Genomic DNA, 20,199 nt, shown 5'->3' on the forward strand with positions numbered 1-20,199 from the left:
CGACGTCAGACCTCATGTTCATGACAGACAGTGAAGAAACTAAATGATCTGTGTTATGAAATCCTTCCACACCCAACATATTCGCCAACCTTATCTCCAACAGATTTCCATCTGTTCAGAAATTTGGACAACTTCCTTAAAGGTAAAATTTTTAAAAATGATCCTCAGATCAAAAGCGCATTTTCTGACTTCATTTCTTCACAAAACCCTGATTCTTTTCAGTTCTGGGATTGGAAAGTTGATATCACGTTGGGGAAAATGAGGGTAAATATTTTAAATAAAAATGTTTTGAATTCAGTATCAGGATTTACATGAACATTAATAAATGAAAAACTATTACAAGTAAATGATTGAAAACATTCATTATTAAATTGTTTAGGGGTTTATTTGAGTATATAATTTTTAGACTAATTGAATGAGTCATTTGAAGAAGGGAAACATTTCATATAACATCCATTGGAATGCATTTCATCATGCATTGTCCATGATTTGTAGAAAATTTACAAATGACTAGATTATTAATTTTAAAAAGAAATCTCTCCTAAAATCTAACTTACTATACAGAGATTCAAAATAAAATGAGCCCACCCAAGCCGGAATCGAACTGGTGCCGTTGCAGTTTCAAGGTTGCTAAGATGACACATTATGCTAAGACTCATTTTTCTACAGCGGCCTTCATCCTTTCTTGCTATAATCCAACCTTGTTATATGCCCATTCTCTTTGTAACGTGTACCACAACCAAACGTTTCCTCTTATTGAAGTGTGCTGCAACTGTAACCCCCTCCCTTATCTATTCCCTTAAAAATAATTATTTCTATATAGAGCAGGCACGTATTTTTAAAAATATTGTTTTCCTTCTTTGTAAATTTTGAGAAAATTCCTACATGAAGAAAACAGTCAATAACTATTATTTATGTTCACTAACTGTTGGTTGTTTCAGCCTTTCAGAAAATGCATGTTAGTTCAATTTTTTTTTATTTTCTAAACAAAACGATGCCAATGAAGCCGCTATTAAAAATATTTAACAAATGTATAAGTTCGATAAATATATGGTGTAAAAACATGTAAATACAAAATGTGCCAGTATAAAATGAAATAAAAATTAGTTCACGTTGATAACAGACTAAATTTGAGTTAAACTCTGATTGAAGGTAAAATTATTAAATTTGTTAAGTGAGAATTTGTGAGGATAGAATGTTATTTATTTTTTATCGGGCTCATGTTGCAGTAAAACTGCTAAGGCACGCATATTTAACCAAATCTAACAGAATTTAATTATTTAAGTTTTAGAATTATTTAAATTATCTAAGTTTAGGAAATTATTTGATGGCAAGAACTCCCAGCCCCCCTTTTGCCATTTCACCAATCGTTAGTGCCCTTCCACTTTATTTAATTTTTAAAATAGTAATTGTATTACGTACATCAAACATGCCGAGTCTTAATTACCCTTTCATTCCAGAAGGGAAATAAAAACAAAGATTCCAAACTCCCAAGGTTCCTTGGGTTGAGTACCTCTGCTATAAGTTACTAATTGGTGTGAAATACATAGTCTGCTGCAGTACTCCAGTTCTTCCCTCTTGCCATCATTAGATCAACCTGGTTTTCTGGAACTGACTTATCTTTGATGAAACTTGGGAAACAGGAAAACGAATGTTTGATCTCTTTCAGTGCAAGTTGGGGACAATGGTTTATCATCTGATTTGATTATTTATAATTACTAATTATTTCTATGTAGAAAAGGCATTATGTAGAATTAAAATATATTTTACTGGTTTCATTGAGAAAGCTCTCGAAATAAAATATTACCAAAAATCGTAAAACATTCGCTTATTTTTCTTTACCATTGGATAAAATTCCTCTGACAACTTTATTTCCAAAATACCTTCAACTGAACTTGGAAATAAAAAAAAAACAAATGAGTTTAAAGGTACCTTAATGAACAAATAAAATGGTTAATAACATGATAATATTTTTGCTTTGCTTTATTATCTTTATGGAGTACCTACTTAACTAAAATCTTAAGAAAAATAACAGTGAGAATATTTACATATCAGATACTGGAACATTCAGACTATATTAGCACAAGTAATCATTAATGCTGTTGACATTGTTTTAATATCTGACTACTCAAAAAACCCAACAAGCACGGTAGTATAGGAAGCGGAACTTGTCAGGAAGGGCTTGGGTAACAATCTTAAGAAAAGTGATACTTTCCCTTTCACAGCTAATGACTTCCAAGCATGAAGCTGGAGAAAAAATAGCAAATACTTGTGCCTGAAAAATATTTGAGTACTTGACTAATGGGAAACTTAGTTCTATGCCTAAATCCCATATAAAGACGCCTGCTCCCATAAAATCTTTCCTGATTCTATCAATGGAAAAGGGTTGATTGTATTTTTTAAGTTTATACTGAATCCTGTACCCTATCTTGTGTTTCTGGGAATAGGTAATTAAATTTAGTGTCTAAGGCTAGTGTTTTGTCATGGTGGTGGTAGTGTTGTTATGGTGGTGAGCAGTGTTGTTAGATCAGAAGCTCACTTTCTACCTCTGGCTATATTTACATGACTTACAGGTTCTCCTGTTTCTTTCTATTGTCTGTTTTCTTTGATACTTAAATGGGCTTGAGCTACTTCAGGTGGATGTATAATTCTTCCATCAATTTCCCAATTTCAAGAAAATAGACAATAGAAAGAAACAGGAGGACCTACCTGTTTCTTTCTATTTTCTTTGATACTTAAATGGGCTTGAGCCACTTTAGGTGGATGTATGATGCTTCCACCAATTTCCCCTGATTCTTTAATTGTCCCCCTGGAACAAAAGGGATTAGTACAGGGGCGGATTTCTCTCCACTTATACTGATTATTTATTTGTCTTACCTTAACCTCAGCAGACCCCATTTCTGGCCTGGGGAGCCTATGGATTAATTGGATTTCCTCCTGAATAATGGAAGCACCCTCCTGGCTCCCCAACCCAGGGGTCTGCTCTGATCCGCTGGGGTGCTCTGCAGAATAGACGGTGGTATCAGTAGGTGAAGACTCTTTCATCAGTCTCTGCTTTTGGAATGAATTGAAGGAGGACCCACTCTCAAGATAGGCACCTTGTCCCCTTCATGTCAAAAGAGTGGAGTGGAACGCATAGCCTCCACCTCCTTCCTTTTCCTAATCAGTTCAAGACTCCATTTCCTTTAAGATTCAGTCAACCAGAGTTGGATAGATTTTTCATAAAAGTTTTCTCTTTCACTTGGAGTTGGTGTGACTACACCACCCTGTCTCGTGTAGGTTTGGCAGAAAGCTCATTCTGCCCTTTTTTAGCTCTACTAATGTTTTAAAAACCAGTTTATGCGATCTGGGATGACTACTCCTCATTATCCTCCAAAGCAGCTGACAATTTTTGCTGCTGTTTTTTAATATTAATATTCATTGATTTTAGTTTTGTTTGTTGAGTGAACTGAGGCAAATGCGTGATTCAAAAAATGGTATAGGTTGTGTCAGTAGCCATGAAATTATTTTTAGTAGTGTTCTCAACTTCTGTAAACTGTTATCAAGCACCATGCTGAAAATTTTGTGCAACTTGCAGTAACCTAACTTCTTTATAACAACAATATTTCCACTTAGCTTATGAGTGGAAAGTACTTACATGTTTTTTATTGAAGGGAAGTGTGAACACGTCCGAGCAGCTTTAATGTTTCACTTTAACCTTATGCATTGGTGCAAAAATGCCCCTTAGTTTTAGTTGGATGCAGCAAAAGTGTACCAACAAGTACAGTTTTTCCACATAGATAATTTTTCAGCTGTGATGTTACTGATCAAATTAAGAATGTAATAAATAATAGCTTAAAGTAAAATATTAGGGAAACTTCTTAATTAAAAAAAAAAAGTTCACATTTTCGTAATTCAACTTTTTTTCAATTATTCTTTAATAACTTTTTTTCATCAAACTTTTTTTTTCACATTTATCTTCCTAGAAAATGTGTTGAATATTATTAGAACTAAAAACAATATAGACATTTTTATTTTGCCCCGATTGATTCCAGGGAAATATATACCATGGAGGTCCTTGAAAAACCAACAAAAAAAAAAAAAAAATGGGAAGAATTACTATAATTGCAAAATTTCTTATCGTTATGTAATCCATTAGAGGAGAAAATGGTTGGGGGTGCGGTCAGAACACAGATAAGTAATAAACTTACTTATTAGTGCCTACTTTTCAGTCAGAATTTCTAGTCTTCATCAGGGCTAAGAACAAGAAACAAGATTATAACCAATGAATAAAGGATATATAGAATGATTAGAAAATACCTGACATATGGATACATAAACAGTGCTAACAGACATAAATAGTTCGAGTGTTTTAATAAGATGAAGGCTGTATGAGAAGAGTAATATTAAAATGAAATAAGAGGAAAGAACAATTAATAAAATAATGATAATTATTATATTATTAAATAAAATTTCCTCTTTCTTAATTTTAATATTACTCTTCTCATACATCCTTTGTCTTCTTAAAACATTTGAACTATTCATGTCTGTTAACTCTATTTATGTATCCATATGTTAGTTATTTTCTAATCATTCTATATACCTTTTAATCATTGGTTGTAATCTTGTTTTTTGTTCTTATACCTGATGAAGACCGAAAATTCTCATCTCTCTTTATCTTCTTCTCTTATATATTATCCACGGTCAACTATCTTCTCATCATTATGTCAAACGTATGTGATCTTCCTTCTCACAAGAGGCCAGTTCAGCAGCAGAGAGAGTTGTAAGGGACAGCTAGTGACCTTTGTGAGTTATATATTGTGGTTGGGTGTGGTGGCTCCTCCAGTTGCTAACCTGAACTCGCTTGGCACTAGGATTCAGATGGGGATATAATCCCCTTAAAGTAGCCTGATTTAATTACAGGTGATCTTAAGTTGTGTACTGTAGGTGACCTTAGCGTTATTGTGTGTTTTGGCAGTGCACTATGCGGGCATCTGTGTATATTCCCCAACCTGAAGAAAGCTACCAACTTCCTGTGCTTTGACATCTAATTAAAGGCTATGATAATTAGATTTGTCTATTTATCCTAGCCTTTAACATATCATCTAATTTGCATTCGTTCATCAAATGATACTTTACCACATCGCACTTAAAGGTTTGCATAAGTGAGTAGATCCAGTAGTTATCCAGTGACCTACTCCTCCAGGGTCTGGGTTTGAGGGGGACTGTGGCAATATATTTATTCTTACTGTTATATCAGCCATAGATCATTTCTGGGGTTAGACATATCCTAGGGCACACCCAGCATCTATAAAAGGTCATTTAAATTTACCAATTGACCTTTATTGGTTTGGCAATTGGAACCCTAGTAGTTGAGCATGGATGCTACCACATTATCTCCTTGTATTACTGTTAGTGAAGAAACAGTATGTCCTTAACAAGCACTGAAACTGAGATGGGTTATAATGGGAAAGGTTTTTTTTTTTTTTTTTTTTTCAATTTTTATTTTGAATGTGATAATTTTATGATATTCTGTTATTTATATATTTTGCAATATTACAACCAGCCAGTTACCATAATTAGAAATCAGAATTAGCTGATGTTTATATAGTATTTTTATATGTTTTCTTTACAGAGGCCGAGCCCTAGAGAAAATGGCCTTTCTTTGATTTAAATCTAGAAGATGATTTTGGTACTTCAGAAAAGAATAATTCATTGCCATTGATTAAAATAAACAATTAAATAAATAAAATTATTATAATTGATGAATAAATAATGTAAAGAAGGAAAGAATATTTATTAAGTAAATAAAAATGAGACTATTGGACCTAGCAAAATTTTATCAGTTAAAGATTGATATTTTAGAACTAAAGGATAAAATCATTTGTAATTTTTGATTGGTTTCCTTCTGGGATAATGTTCAAGTTTTCATAAGATTCCTTTCATCATAATACTTTAAATATGTATGTATATATTTGTATCTTTAAGGTCTTATTGTAAAATTGTACTTTTAATTGTAAACCAGTTATTTCTCTTATGATCAAGGTCTTATTGGTCTTTTCAATAGGTATCAGCATTTATTTTATGTATATTTGAAAAATAAATTTGTGAAAAATAATCTGGAAATTTAGTTTTGTTAACGCTTATTTTTCTTAATATTCAGAATAATGAAATTCAATATTATTTTACTGTAAATGTGTAACTAATCATCATTTTCAATCATTACTTTTCTGCAGCAATTGTATTAGCTTTGTTTTATATGTGAATTTAGTTTTGTAGATTAAATTTGTTTTAGTTAATTATACTTACTTTTTGTATATATAAAAACTATTGATTTTCACATAATGATAACGATAATAATCAGATCTGTGTATTTTATACCTTCATTATATATGGATAAAGTTGTAGTCTGTTATTAATTTTTATCTCAATAGATTATTTATTTGTAAATATATTTTATTTTTTCACCCTTGGATGTTTTTTATTTCTGATTATTCCTTTTTTTTCTTTCTCTATCTCTCAAACTTTTGATTTGTATGATTTATATTTTATACCTAGTAGCTTACAATTATACAGTGTTCATATCTATGAAAAATGAAATTTTTTGAAAATTCAAAAACCAGGTTTAAATTACAAGCAAATGAGTTTGAAAGCATCGGTATTGATAGTCATATTTTTAGATGTCTACATTTCAAGGCACTGATCATTTACTAACCTAGCTGTCACTGTCTTATTAAATCCTGACTCCATATCTTGAGAAAAACACTGCTTCAAGTAGCTGTACATTTTTTTGTGGAGGTCTTTATGAAGTTTACTTTTAATATGTTAAGGCAATAGCAAGTAAATAAGTCATTTTCAGTTACTATGTGGTTTTTCAGCATAATTCCTGGTTTAAATTAGCATTTTCTATTCCAGTTGCCAACTCAACAAAGGGGAAAGAAATTGTTGAAGATATAGTGGGTACATTTTTGTGGTTTCAGTAGTTCAGTACAGAGGTGAACATTATTGCTTGAACCCATGTTGCGTTAGTTCCAAGACATTTCACTTGTAAACAGTTTTTTTTTCTCAACTAAAAAAAAAACAATAATAGAAAAACAAAGTAAACATAATAACAAGCAATAGAAAACATTAAAAAATTATACATATCCAAGATAATCATAAATGTTTTTAGTAAAATACTTATTGTTCTATTATATTAAAACTTAGATATTTACTAAAATGATTTTCAAACCAAATGAATTTTATTTTAACTTGATAAATTTTATAACAAACATGTGCCTGTACTGCAGCAATATTGTGAAATTGCTTTAAAGTATTGAATATTTACCACTAAATTGATATTAAAAATTATCCAGAGATGCTATGAATTAAAATTGTTAAGGCATTGTGTAATGATAACAATATTAATGAAAACTAACATTATTTGAATTATCTATCAATGAATTACCATTAATTTTCCATTTATCTGTGTAAATTGAATATAATGTTAAATAGAAATGGAGAAATGGTAACAGCCAAGTGCTCCCAGTCCACGGACTCACAGTGAAGGGAAATTCCTTGAACTAACACTGCTTCCTATAACGCTAGTGTGCATTGGTCATTAGGTTTATTGAAAAACCTGAGAGAGGTCTATTAGGAAAAGGATCATTTAATAATAGAATTAGCTTTACTAGTAGAATTTTAAGGGACTGTAGAAGGCTGGTTTGGTTTGGTTAATTAACTAGGACTGAGTGTTGAGGCATTGTATCTTATTTAGTCATCATCAGCTTCAAAATTTTTTAAACGTTTCTGTTTGATCTATTTTTATTTTTTCTTCCTAAAATAAATTGAATTTTGTTGTCATTTTAATTATCTCAAATTTTGGTTTGCTCATTGTTTCATTTTTAGGTTCTTTATTATATTACTTATTAATTTTACACAAAATAAAAATTATCAAAGTTAGTTGTTACCAAAAATGGTATTAGTTCATGATTTCTTTCATTTTGTATTTTTATATCATTCAACAGAGTGACTACAATGCGGCATTTCATATGTTAGGAATTAATCAGGAATTCACAATAAATGTTGGGGAAAAAAAGTTAATTGTTCTAAGTTTAATAAAGATTCTTTAGGTTGTGAAGTCAACTTTTCTATTTCTTCTCCAGCACACTTAACTTTATGATTTCGAATGGAAAGACATATTTTTAATGAATTATTCTCATAGTAAATCTAATTTTAAAATGATTTTACCTCAGCTATTTTTCCAAATCGAACCATTCTGAATCCATGAATCTCCAGAAATTGTTGACGATTTTTTAACATTTGCATTGGATAGTGTGAAAAAATTGGGGAAAAAATGTAAAGAATAAAAATGTTTTAGAACTCAATTTCTCTTAAGACTTCATTGGCATAAATAACTCCAAAAAATTGAGTTATGCCATCAGAATTACAAATATTTGAGTCTCCTTGGCTGCCGTCATTATAATTTTCAAATAATCGTGTAATGATGAATGATTTTTACAGGCAATTACATTTCCAAACAATTTTGTTCCTCAAGTTTATCAATTTTCTGCATCATTTGGACACAGATCGTCAAAAAACATAAAAAATTGTTTACAATTTTATCCAATTTACGACTTCAGGGCATGTCATATCTGAATGTCAATGATATAAAATCATTCATAAATTAGATTTGCTATGAGAACTTTAATTGAAAATATGTCTTTCCATAGGAAATTACTAAGTTCAGTGCACTGGAGAAGAACTGGAAGAGGTTGAAAAAGTCTACTTCACTATCAAAAGAAACCTCAATTACTATAACTAAGGCTTACTAAGTTTCATTTCAAAATTCTGATCTCTCAAAAAATGGAGAGTATCAATTTAGTTTTGAACCCTGTATTCTTAATATCTTGCTTCAATTTTTCCAAATTTCAATTTATTAAATTATGAAAAAAATTGCTTGAGAGTTTAGCCAAAAATAAGTTGATATTTATTGCTTAGCCCTTTCTGTGAGGCAATACAAGAGATTATCTTCCTTACTGCCACAATTTTTTAATTTCTTATTTTGGTTTTATTATTAATATTGTTTCCTATAATACATAACAAGTATATATTATTTTGTAGTTATACTTCTTTTTTTTTTAAAGATATGTATATGTCAAAAAGTTTTTGTTATAAGCATATAAAATTTGTAACTAGTATTCCTGATAGGCAATCTATGAATAAATATTTTTCCAACAAAGTTTTTGCATTTTATGCATAATTATGTAAACAAAAAACCAGCACAGTAAAAACAAACACAATTTATAAATAATCGTTTTATATACTTGATTAAAAATAAAATATACACAGTATAGTGTATTCTTTACTACTAGTCTATTAGTATATGTTCAGTACATTTGTAGGAGTATTTTTTTAATGATGTCTAGCCATAGATTCCTACTTTTTTTATGAGTGGGTTATTGAAAATGGGAGGGAATAAGAGAGACATAGTTTTATGTCAGTAAGTATGTATACTATTTAATTTTCGGGAGTTTTAAGTCAGACAACATAATTGAAATTCTGGTATACAAGGGATAGTTTTTTACTATCTTCATACATGAATTTTGACTAACCTATAATTTTATGGAGTTAGAGTCACAGGTATAGCTCCAGACAGGGACAGAATATGGTATTATTAGGTATACAATAGTTTTGTATACGATCAGTTTGTTTTTTTGTGATAATTTAGAATTTTTATTATAGTATGGAGTCATTTTACAGGTGATATTTTTAGCTCTATTGCATTGTTATGCATATGTTGAAAAAATGATTTGTCCAGTTCTCAGCCTAAGTAATGGACAGACTGAGACAATGGAATTTCAGTAGCATTTATAAATATGTTTTGAATAAAGAATTATTATAACATTTATCTAACCAACAAAGAAAAAAGTTCATACAAATCAATCTTATGAAGAAATATAGCTATTGCTAAACGTCACTATAATAGATTTGTTTGAAATAAAATAAATATCAATTATTCCACATGGATACTTCCTATGAACTGAAAATCACAATTCCAATGTTTACTAATTCTTGGACCAGAATTATACAGTTTTTAAACCTAATGCAGTACAAATAACATTGTTTTTGTTATAAATTTAAATTTATAATGCAGTACCTTTTACATACAAAAATGATTAGTTTAGGGTAGCAAACTTATTTAAAATATTTTAATGAAAAAATGTTGAACAAAACCATGAAAAATATAAAATAAATCATAATAAATATCTTTAACTTATATTCTCCATATGATATTAATTTATATTTATATTATATGTAAAAGGTACTGCAATTCTTACTTTACCTAATTTTTCTTGTTTAGGTTATATAGAGATCAATCTATAATTTTGGCTACAGGTTATCTGTTTGTGAATAGATCTGAATGTTACAAGTAGAATAAAATAAATGCTGTAACTATGCCATTCTGCCCAATGTGTATTGTGTTTTACGCAACACACCCACGGAAAGTTTTGATATGTATAAACAGTTCCTTTATGTCCACCTCTTTACTTCCACTGGTTTACTAGTTGCCTTTTTCATTTAATTCCAGAAGTAGAATTGAATTATGTTTCTCAGGTATGATAGTAGTCTCGTGAATTTGGTTTGGCCCATTTCCTGAATTCATGAATATATAACGACATTGACCATTCCACTGGGAAGTAATGAATCTACACACTTATTTGTATGCCAAAACTTGAACAGAAAATTTTTGACTGTACCAAAATACAGTAACTATAGTAGACATTGTGGTTTTATGCTTGATTATTGCAGTTTTTAAACTCTTGAGTTATTTTTTTCTTTCTTAATAGTTATCTGTTTTTGAAACATTATTTTCTGCAACAAAATCACAGCAGTATAAACTTATTAACACCTTATTTTTCGGTTTTTATTTTTTTTGAGAGAGTTTATAAATTGAACTAAAACATATACCTATTAAGATAATTTTTAAATATTATGTAGTCATTTAATTTTTTTTGGTTATAACAAATTTTTTTTTCCAGGTTCACTAAGAATCTGTCACCTGACAAAATTAATGTAAGCACTTTTAAAGGAGAAGGCGAACTCAGTTCTTTAGAACTAGATGAAATTATTTTAACTGATTTATTAGAGCTTCCTTCCTGGGTTCGTTTAACTAGTGCATGGTGCAATAAAGTTTCTTTTAGAATTCAATGGACAAAGCTGAAAAGTGTTCCTATTTCTATTGTAAGTATATTTAAATGATTCTACTGCTTATTTATCATAGTATTAATAAATTCTAATTTATAACTTAAACTTCCATTAGAGGAATTATATGTAAATATGATAGGTGTGTAATTAAATTATTTTAAGTTTTTCTTAATTATTTTTCTCCAGTAATTTCAGAATAACTATTTCTGGTTAATTTTTTTGTGATTCTCTCTCTTTTTTTTAATTATTTTATCAGAATCTATTAATAGTAGGTGTTCTGATTTCTAATATTCACTTTCTAAGTTAGACGAGGAATTGGCCTGTGTTGGTAAATGGATGTGGCAGCGATTTCTGCTTTCACTTTTTTACATTTACTGCTAGGCATCATGTACATAATGTAGGTATTGTCAAAGATAGGACTTAAGGAGCTAAAAACTTTAAAACGGTGTCAAATATTGCTGTATTTTTTTTCTTTTGAATGATGTTTTTTTTTCTATAGGAACAATTTTTAATTTTCAATTAATAATTTATTTGATTTCTTAATTGAAATGATCTAATAATATTGAATAATTTATCAACATTAAAAAATATGTAAACAGAATAAAATAATGAAGCATGCACCTTAATAACCATTTATATTATTATACAATTAATTATCTCCTAAATTCAATTTTATAAACATTTGTGGTGTCATCCTAAGAATTAATTATTAGGGAGTGATTGATGGGGAAATAACCAAGTAATTTAAGTTTATAGTAGACTTATGGTTGAGAATTATGATATAGTCATAAGTAACAAAAATTTTACAAAAAGCCTTATGCTATTTGGTCTCACTTTTAGTTTTTAGATGAAGTTAATGTAGAAATTGAAACATGTGAGGAGTTGAGATCTCTTTCTGCTCAGCAAGGACTATCATCCTATTCTGCACCTACAAAATATAACTTCATTAACAAAGTTATAGATGGTATGACAATCAATGTAAATGTAGTTTCTATTACATTTAGAACTCCTGCTTTTATTGCATCTGTTCAGGTATGATGATTATTTTTTTTCCATGCTATGTTATTCACTATTTAAGTGTATTTAGATGTTTTTATACTCAGTAATAGTTCAATAAATTTTTATTTAAAGTTTAAATAAAAATGTATTCCTCTTAACACTCTTAGTGCAGACACGATTTTGGAAAAATGCTTCTGCCCTGATGCTTATTTTTTCTTAATATTTCATATTGATATGTTTAACTTTGTCTTTTTTTGATTATTAATTGAGAACAAAATTAACTGAAAGTGGTTTGTAAGGTCCTCCAATACCTGGGAGATTCCATTCATTAGGGACTAGCTATTTAAAACATTAGAAGTGACAATTATACTTAAATAAATAGAATATATCTTGAAATTATTAAAGGTAAAAAAAAAAATATATAAGATACACTCATCCTTAAATATCTTTGAAAAAATTAAAGTGAATAATATTCATTGCAAATTTCCATATTTGATATTTGAATTGTAATTAATAACTTACTGTACTGAGTGTGTTAATATTTGACTTTTGCTCGCTCATGATTTTGCTGTCATTTTATTTCATTTATTATTAGCTGTAATATATGTATTTAATTATGAATGTTTAAGTTGTGTATTATTTGTTGCATATTATTTATTACTCATTAAATCTCATGGGGAATAGAAAGAAAAAGGGTAGATGGTGTAAGCATTATATTTTGAGCTCTTAATTTTGTTTAACACATATAATGTAATTATTAGAGTTTATAATTAATACTTCATGATACTAACATATTTGAAGAGCGTTGGAGTCCCCAAAAATTACCAGGACCTTTTAATGAGAAAAATATTACAGCTCAGATAACAATATTTATTTTTAAAATAATCAAAAACTTTATATTTAGTTTAAAATGTTAATTTTTAAATCACAAAACAAAAAATTATATTTACTAATGTAAAAGAATAGAGGAAAAATAATGACAGGCCTCCAAAAGACGGATTAAATAAAATCCATTTCATTTGTTCCTTTGGGAAATAAACCATAGGTTCATGTTAAATGACTGATGGATCAAAGATAGAATGATATTATGAAGTTGAACTTTGTGAATGAACTTTGTTGTTTAATTTATATTATTTATGAATTGAAAAGCCCACTAGTCACAACAAAGTTAGACTTTAAGATTGAAGAGCATGTGGTAACATGAGAATCTAAGTTAAAAACAATTGCACAGAAGTTTTCTATAACAGGCTTATTCTGGAGAGACTTTTTTGTAGTTACTCGAAACTACTAGTTAATACTATTTCAAGGACATAATCCACTTGTATTTACTTGTTCTTTGTTTTTTTTTAAGGTTGAAGCCGACTCTTCATATGTTTATGAATGATTGAATGAAAAATGACTCAAATTTGTCATTTTTAACTTTAAATTAAACAATGAATAAATATTGCCATACATACACCTATATGTTTATAACATTAGAAATCTAGTTCAAGCATTACATTTTATGCCAAGTCAGTGTTATTTGAATGTATTTTTCATGATTTGGATATCGGTTGAGTATATTGGAATTTGGAGCTAGGGAACAAAAGATGCAATTGCACGAAACCCGGTCTCTAGTTATTACAATAGTTAAGAAACTATAAATATTGTCATAACAATCCTTAAAACCCTAAAAAATTTATTTTCTCCTTTAGTTAATCATAAAATTATTTCAAATGAAAGATATCTTAGAAAATTTGGTATTTAAGCCCTCCCAAACTATTTCAATCAGAATAAGACATAGCTGGTATTAAATACCATTTAATTGTACATTAATATGCCTGGTTTAATCAAAATTCTAATAATGTGAAGAGGTGATAATATGAAGTACTAGTTCCAGTTAGTTGTAGTTACATTACATGCCTGGGTGTGACAACTTTTTTTACAAAAATTGACTTCCTAGTCAAGTGCCACTACTTTTTTACTATTTTCTAAAAAGCAGTTCTAATGACTTTGATTAAACTCGTTACATCTTGGTACAATCAATTGGTCTTTAATATCAGCTATGTCTTATACTCATTAAATTGGTCTGATAGGGCTTAAATGCTGAGTTTTCCAAAAAATTTCCTCTACCTCCTAGTACCTTTAATTTTATTTATTTGAAATAATAATTTGTCACTGTTAGCAATAACAAATAATGACTAAACATAAAATATAAAAGAATTTGATGATTGATAGAAGGAGAAAATAAATGTTTTTTTGTGTTTCTGTGGTTGTTATGACAATAGTCAAAATTTTATTACTATTATTATTATTATTTTTACTAACTTATCTATATATATGGAATTTATTGTAAGGGGAGGGAGCATGGTGGCACTATGGTAAGGCGCAATGCTACTAACTCCAAGGTTTCAATATCATAAACTCTGGGTTCAAATCCGGCTGGGCAAATAATTATTTTCTGTTACACTGTAGCCATAAGTCAACCCTGTGGATTATGGAGCCCTCCTGAGGTCCACACAGCCTCATAAAGTGGATACCCTTAATTGGGAAAAAATCTGGCAGTCGAGCATGATCTTGAAAAAATCCCCTCCTTGTATAACTGTTCTAAAAACAGTGCTTCCTTAGAAACTACTGAGCCCATGACCCTTCATGGGTCATAGGGTTTTATATTATTATTACATAAAGTAAGGGGAAGTATTGCCATCCTGAATAAAAAAAAATTGCTGTTTTCAATTACAAGGCTTAATTTCATATCAATGTTGAATGGTTAGTGAAAATTGTGTGCACCAGATTTCTTTGCTATAGGATTGGTTTAATGAATACATTTTAAAAGTAAAAGTATCAAGAAAAATTAAAAATGAAACCAACTAGAAAATGAAAATCTTTGGCCAGCCCATGAATTCCAAAACCAAAAAGATTGATGGTGAATATTATTTATTATCTGCTATGTAATTGTGAAATTATATTCCAAAAACAGCCAAGTCCATTTTCCTGTTTTTGATTTTTTTTTTTTTAACAGTTTTTGTAATATATTATCATGAGGTGAAAAAATGTCTTATAAAATCAGTTAAATGACTAGTGATTCAAAACCTTTTGAAATAAATTCTTTACCCGCATGAAAATATAGAAAAAAATGATAAAGAAAAAAACATCAAAAACTGAAAAATGGACTTGGCAGGTTTTGGAATAAAACACCACAATTCATTAGCATAAATTCTAAATATATCATATTTTCCTGAGGTAAATGTTAAAAGTAGCATCTTATTTTGTACCAGTCATTTATTAAAGTCTGAGATTGTTGTCTGGCATTAGTTGTCCTGATGAAGGCCTGAAATTCTGGTCGTTGGCGATTGTAAGATAAGTTCTACTTATTTGTGTTCTTCGTCGACTGCACCTACAATCTTCTCCTCATAAAAAAAGATTACATATGGATTATCTGTACAGGATTCTATTTCTCACAATGTCAGCAACTACTGCCTAATAATTTTTATTATTGCTCTGAAATTATTTTAATTTCAATTTTTTTCAGATAATGAGGATAGTAGTAGAATCCAAAACCCCTAACTGGAAACGAGCTGAATTGAATAAGACGAGACTAAAAGACTCTGCTAGAGGTCAGATTTTAATATTTAAAGGTTTGGAATGGCAAACGTTAAGACTAGAAGCCCGATCTACAAAAGATATCGATCTTCCACCCTTAAGGCTTCTGACTAATAAAGCTAATTGCCGCCTTACCATAAAAAAGCGTTTATCAGGTAGACCTTTTTAATTGATTTTAAAAATGTAATCTAGTTTCTTTGATTATTTTTTTTAGTGTGTGTTTATACCCCCTTAATGGACAATTTTATTTATATAACAGCCAATAAAGTACAAATTTAGTGAATTTGAATCCCTCTATTACAGAATCCATTCACTCCAGATGGGAATACCAATTTAATTCCCCACCAGGATTTTTTATTCCTCTGTAACGGGCACAATTCATAAAATATGAATGTACAAATTCACAATTGCAGAACTTGAAGCACCAAGAGATATTTTGTTATTTATTGTACGTATACAGCATAGCATTGTTTGTAGGTAATATTCAGTGTATGAAAGCCCTTTTTCGGCTCTCTAGAAAGATCAATTTTGATGAATGAGGTATGAATAGAAAGGGAATCCCAGTTGTAATTCTTAAATTCTTACTGTTACTTTAATAAAAGTTATTAAAAAAAGTGACATGTTTCAAAACTCTGAGGGAGGTAAGTCAGCGGATCAAGAGGTGCTAAGTGGGTTTTAATGTTTTCAGCTTGAGAATCTATACCCAAATTCCTTGTAGATTGGGTCCTGCATTTTAAAACCCAAAAATGAACCGTTTTTCAGATAGCTCATGAAACAAGCATGGGTCAAACCTCATTTTAAAGTTAGCTTCCTCAGAGCTATGGTTGATGTGGGATACTTAAGTGATGACTGAGCGAACGGCTCAATCAATTTTTATTTTTGATGACTCAGATTATTCAAATAAATGGCATGAATGTTTTGAAAGAAGTCAAGATCCTGCATTGATTTTATCGAATGTGATTAGTCAGTCCATTTGTGCTTATATAATATTTAAACATATTTAGTTCAGTATATTAAAAAAAATACTGTACTAAATATGTTATGTCTGTCCGTTTTTGAATATGTAACATTTTTTTGAGGACACGGCTCGACCGATTTTCTGTTTTCATATCTCCAAGTTTCCACCAAAAATTTGTAGCCCACCTGAAACATCTGTTTATGTATGGCCTAGCACTGAGGTCTCAGCGTGTTCAATTTAAGGTTAAATATAAGTTTATGGATGGCTGAATTTTAACTTAAAACTGATATTTTCCAGAAGGGCCAGGTAATTACTTATTATGCAATCTTTAACTTAATCGTAATCTTAATCTCCAATTTTGTGTATTGAATAGACTTTCTTGATAATATTATATTGTTTATATGAATGAGCATGATATCGCTTTTAGTTTAAATAAATTAAAGAGAAAAAATAAATAGAAAGAAGAGATGGGAGAGTTCTTGCAAGGGTAAACAAGTTTAAATTAATAATAATTTTTAGATTATGATAATGATTTTAGAAGTCATCATTTTGAAAAGGGAGTCATATTAATAGTATTGATAGTAATTTCCTAGATATAACTTCTTATTAAACCACTGGTATATGCAACACAAAACTGTCTCTTTTGTTTAACATTGATAAATTTTGTTAAAATAAAGTATTATTATTATTACATTCATCATTGATAATTATGATAACGACTCAACCTTATTTTTGAAATACATTCTTTTTATAGCTATTCCAATATCTTATTTAGCTGGTACAAAAAAAGTTGAAACATAAGGGAATTACAAAGTTTTTATGATTGTTTTTAAAAAATTTTGTGCTTTTTGAAAAAAAGAAAAAGAAATTGAACTTTTTAATAATCCTATAGTAGTTATATATTTTTTCAATAGTTTTGTATATATGTAACATCATTGTTTGTTCTCTTTCTGATCGATTTTGCAATATATTTTTTATGTTCATTCTTAAAAATGAATCAGTAACTTTAAAGAAAATATATTTATGATAAAACAAAATCCTTGTGTATTTTATAAAATTACTATTTTTTTTTTTTCAAATTGCAAAATCAGGAAGTGACTGGTAAACCACATTAATAACTTTAATTACAACACTAAAAATATCCAACAATTTTTTTGGATTTTTTGGAAGTTTTTGGGATTCAAATGAAAATTAGTTATTTTAATTATTATAATATTTTGTGCCTCTCAAAAGAAAACAAATAATAATATGATATATTTAACTCCTACATTAAAATAAAAATTTAAGTATTATACTAATTTTAATATTTAAAATTATTTTTACTGGCACTCAGACTATTTCCTAGATTATTCAAGTCAACTATTTCATACATAAAGTATATCTACTGACATAAATATTAGAAATCATCCATAATGACCTTAATGCCCAACATATTGCCAATACCAAATATCAATCCTTCCATGATAAACGCCCTAACCTCCCAAACCCACTAGTTTCTAATCTTGCTTCCTATTCAATTCCTGATAATCCTATTAGGCATCTGAAAAGAAGATGCCCTCGAGACCTTCTAATGTAAGAATGTTATTGGAGTTCTACCAATGGGTAGATTCTCCACAAGACTGTGTCAAGCCATTGTTATAAATAAAACTCACATCACATTTACTATATGTATTTTTTATTTAATGCAATTGTAAATTTCAATAAATAAATAAACAAAATATCAGAAATCGTGAATTACTTGCATTATTTATATCAAGAGAATTATTTGAATTATTTATATTAACAGAATAAAGTAATTCATTTAGAATATTATTGGAAGGTTCCAAAATCCTTAAATCTCTCAAGTATGGCTTTTTTAATTGGTACGGGGTCAGTCAGAACCAATTATAATTACTTGTCTACTTTTTATATCATACAATGAGTTCAATACAATGTATTTATTTCTGTATTTATTTATATCAGATTGGATCATACAACCTATAAATTCCAAAATAAAAAGTTTAGAACTCTAAAATGTAATAAATAAATATCGCTATGAATTCCTCAGACCCCTGGTGGCTCTGAGGGTTAGTAAGACTTTATTTTCAAATGACTGGTTTTATTATATGATTATTTGCTGATATTTTAGAGACTCAGAGCTTTGTGGTTGAAATCTTCCAATTGTATTCAAACAATAATTTATTTATTAGCAAAATTATCATTGATCATCCTAATGTTAAATAAAATAGCCATTATTTATTGAAGAAAAAGTGTCTTAACTTGATAACAGCTAAAGTATATTTCTAAAATCACATTTTTCAATATCAATTAGAATTTGTAAATATTTGAATGACTTAAATAACAACCACGAACATAGCCTAAATTAAAATGTTAATGCTCATTTCATAATATTACTTTTCAGATTGCTTTGTGATGGGTTGCAAACTTCTATTGAGATTAGATGATTTGTTATGGGTTTTAACTGATTCTCAACTAAAAGCAGTTTTACATTTTGTTGAATCATTATCTGGGCTAGTACAAAAAGCAAATGAAACTACCCGAATCAAGAAAGCGGCTAGAAAATTGGAGGTAATTATTGTTTAAAGTATTTTTTGAGGGTTTCATGATATATGACATATATATGGGTCAAATTTGCAACTTGTGACTTTGAGCTTGTCTTTATATGCCTCTAATTATTATGTAATAGGGTCTAACTTTGGTGTTTATATACAAATTCCCCGTCAAACGTATTCCAACACTTTGAATTTTACAAAAAGTCTGTTTTTTCATAATAAAGAAAGGTTCTGAAGTCTATAATAAACATTTTTAAACTGGACATAAACAAGTTTTATTAAAATAAATTGCAATATTTCTTCCAATAAACAAATTTACTTATAAATTTAGATTTAATAAGGTGTATTGGTGCCTCTGGCTTCAATGTTGCTTCCACTTGTCTTGACGTACTTGTAAAAAGATTTTAAAGAAAACCATGGTGTATATTGTTCCATTCCTCCAATACAGCTGCCTCTAGCATTTAAGGGTAGTAGGAGGTGAATCTCATGACTGAAGCTTTCTTTTGAGATAATCCCAAACTTGCTTGATTGGGTTAAGGTCAGGACTTCCTGCTGGCCAATCAATGGTGGTTTCAATCAATTTGTGGTGTTCAGGTACTCAGAAACACATCTTGCCTTGCGAGCAAGGGCATTATCATACATGATTAACAATTTAGAGCCTATGAATGGCATAAAAGGCACTACATGATCTTGAAGAATCATTTTTACCAAAGCATTCAAGGCCTCTCCTTGGATTGGCGCTAACTCGGTACATGATGCCCAAGATATGCTCCCCCAGAACATGATAGAATTCCCCCCAAATGGCTCAGTTTCTAATGTGCTTTACTGACTATACTGTTCTCCAGGCCATCTTCAAACTCTTTCACAGCCTTCTGGTTTGTTAAGGGCCACTCTCATCTCATCAGTGAATACTACTTTTTTCCATTCCGAGATTGGTGTTCC

At 29.4% G+C, this 20,199-nt stretch overlaps 1 protein-coding gene across 1 annotated transcript in view; it reads left to right on the forward strand.

The window, feature by feature from the left end:
* LOC106685314 (bridge-like lipid transfer protein family member 3B) overlaps positions 1-20,199 on the forward strand; it is an 84,057-nt gene that overhangs the window by 5,700 nt on the left and 58,158 nt on the right. Inside the window, exons 2-5 of the mRNA XM_014427908.3 lie at positions 11,001-11,202; positions 12,007-12,198; positions 15,677-15,902; positions 19,107-19,273. Of these exons, the coding sequence (XP_014283394.1) occupies positions 11,001-11,202; positions 12,007-12,198; positions 15,677-15,902; positions 19,107-19,273 (787 nt within the window). The remainder of the gene's footprint in view (positions 1-11,000; positions 11,203-12,006; positions 12,199-15,676; positions 15,903-19,106; positions 19,274-20,199) is intronic.

The sequence above is a fragment of the Halyomorpha halys genome, unplaced genomic scaffold (genome assembly GCF_000696795.3).
Source record: "Halyomorpha halys isolate HHAL.00 unplaced genomic scaffold, Hhal_1.1 Scaffold680.1, whole genome shotgun sequence".
Classification (NCBI taxonomy): Eukaryota; Metazoa; Arthropoda; class Insecta; order Hemiptera; family Pentatomidae; genus Halyomorpha; species Halyomorpha halys.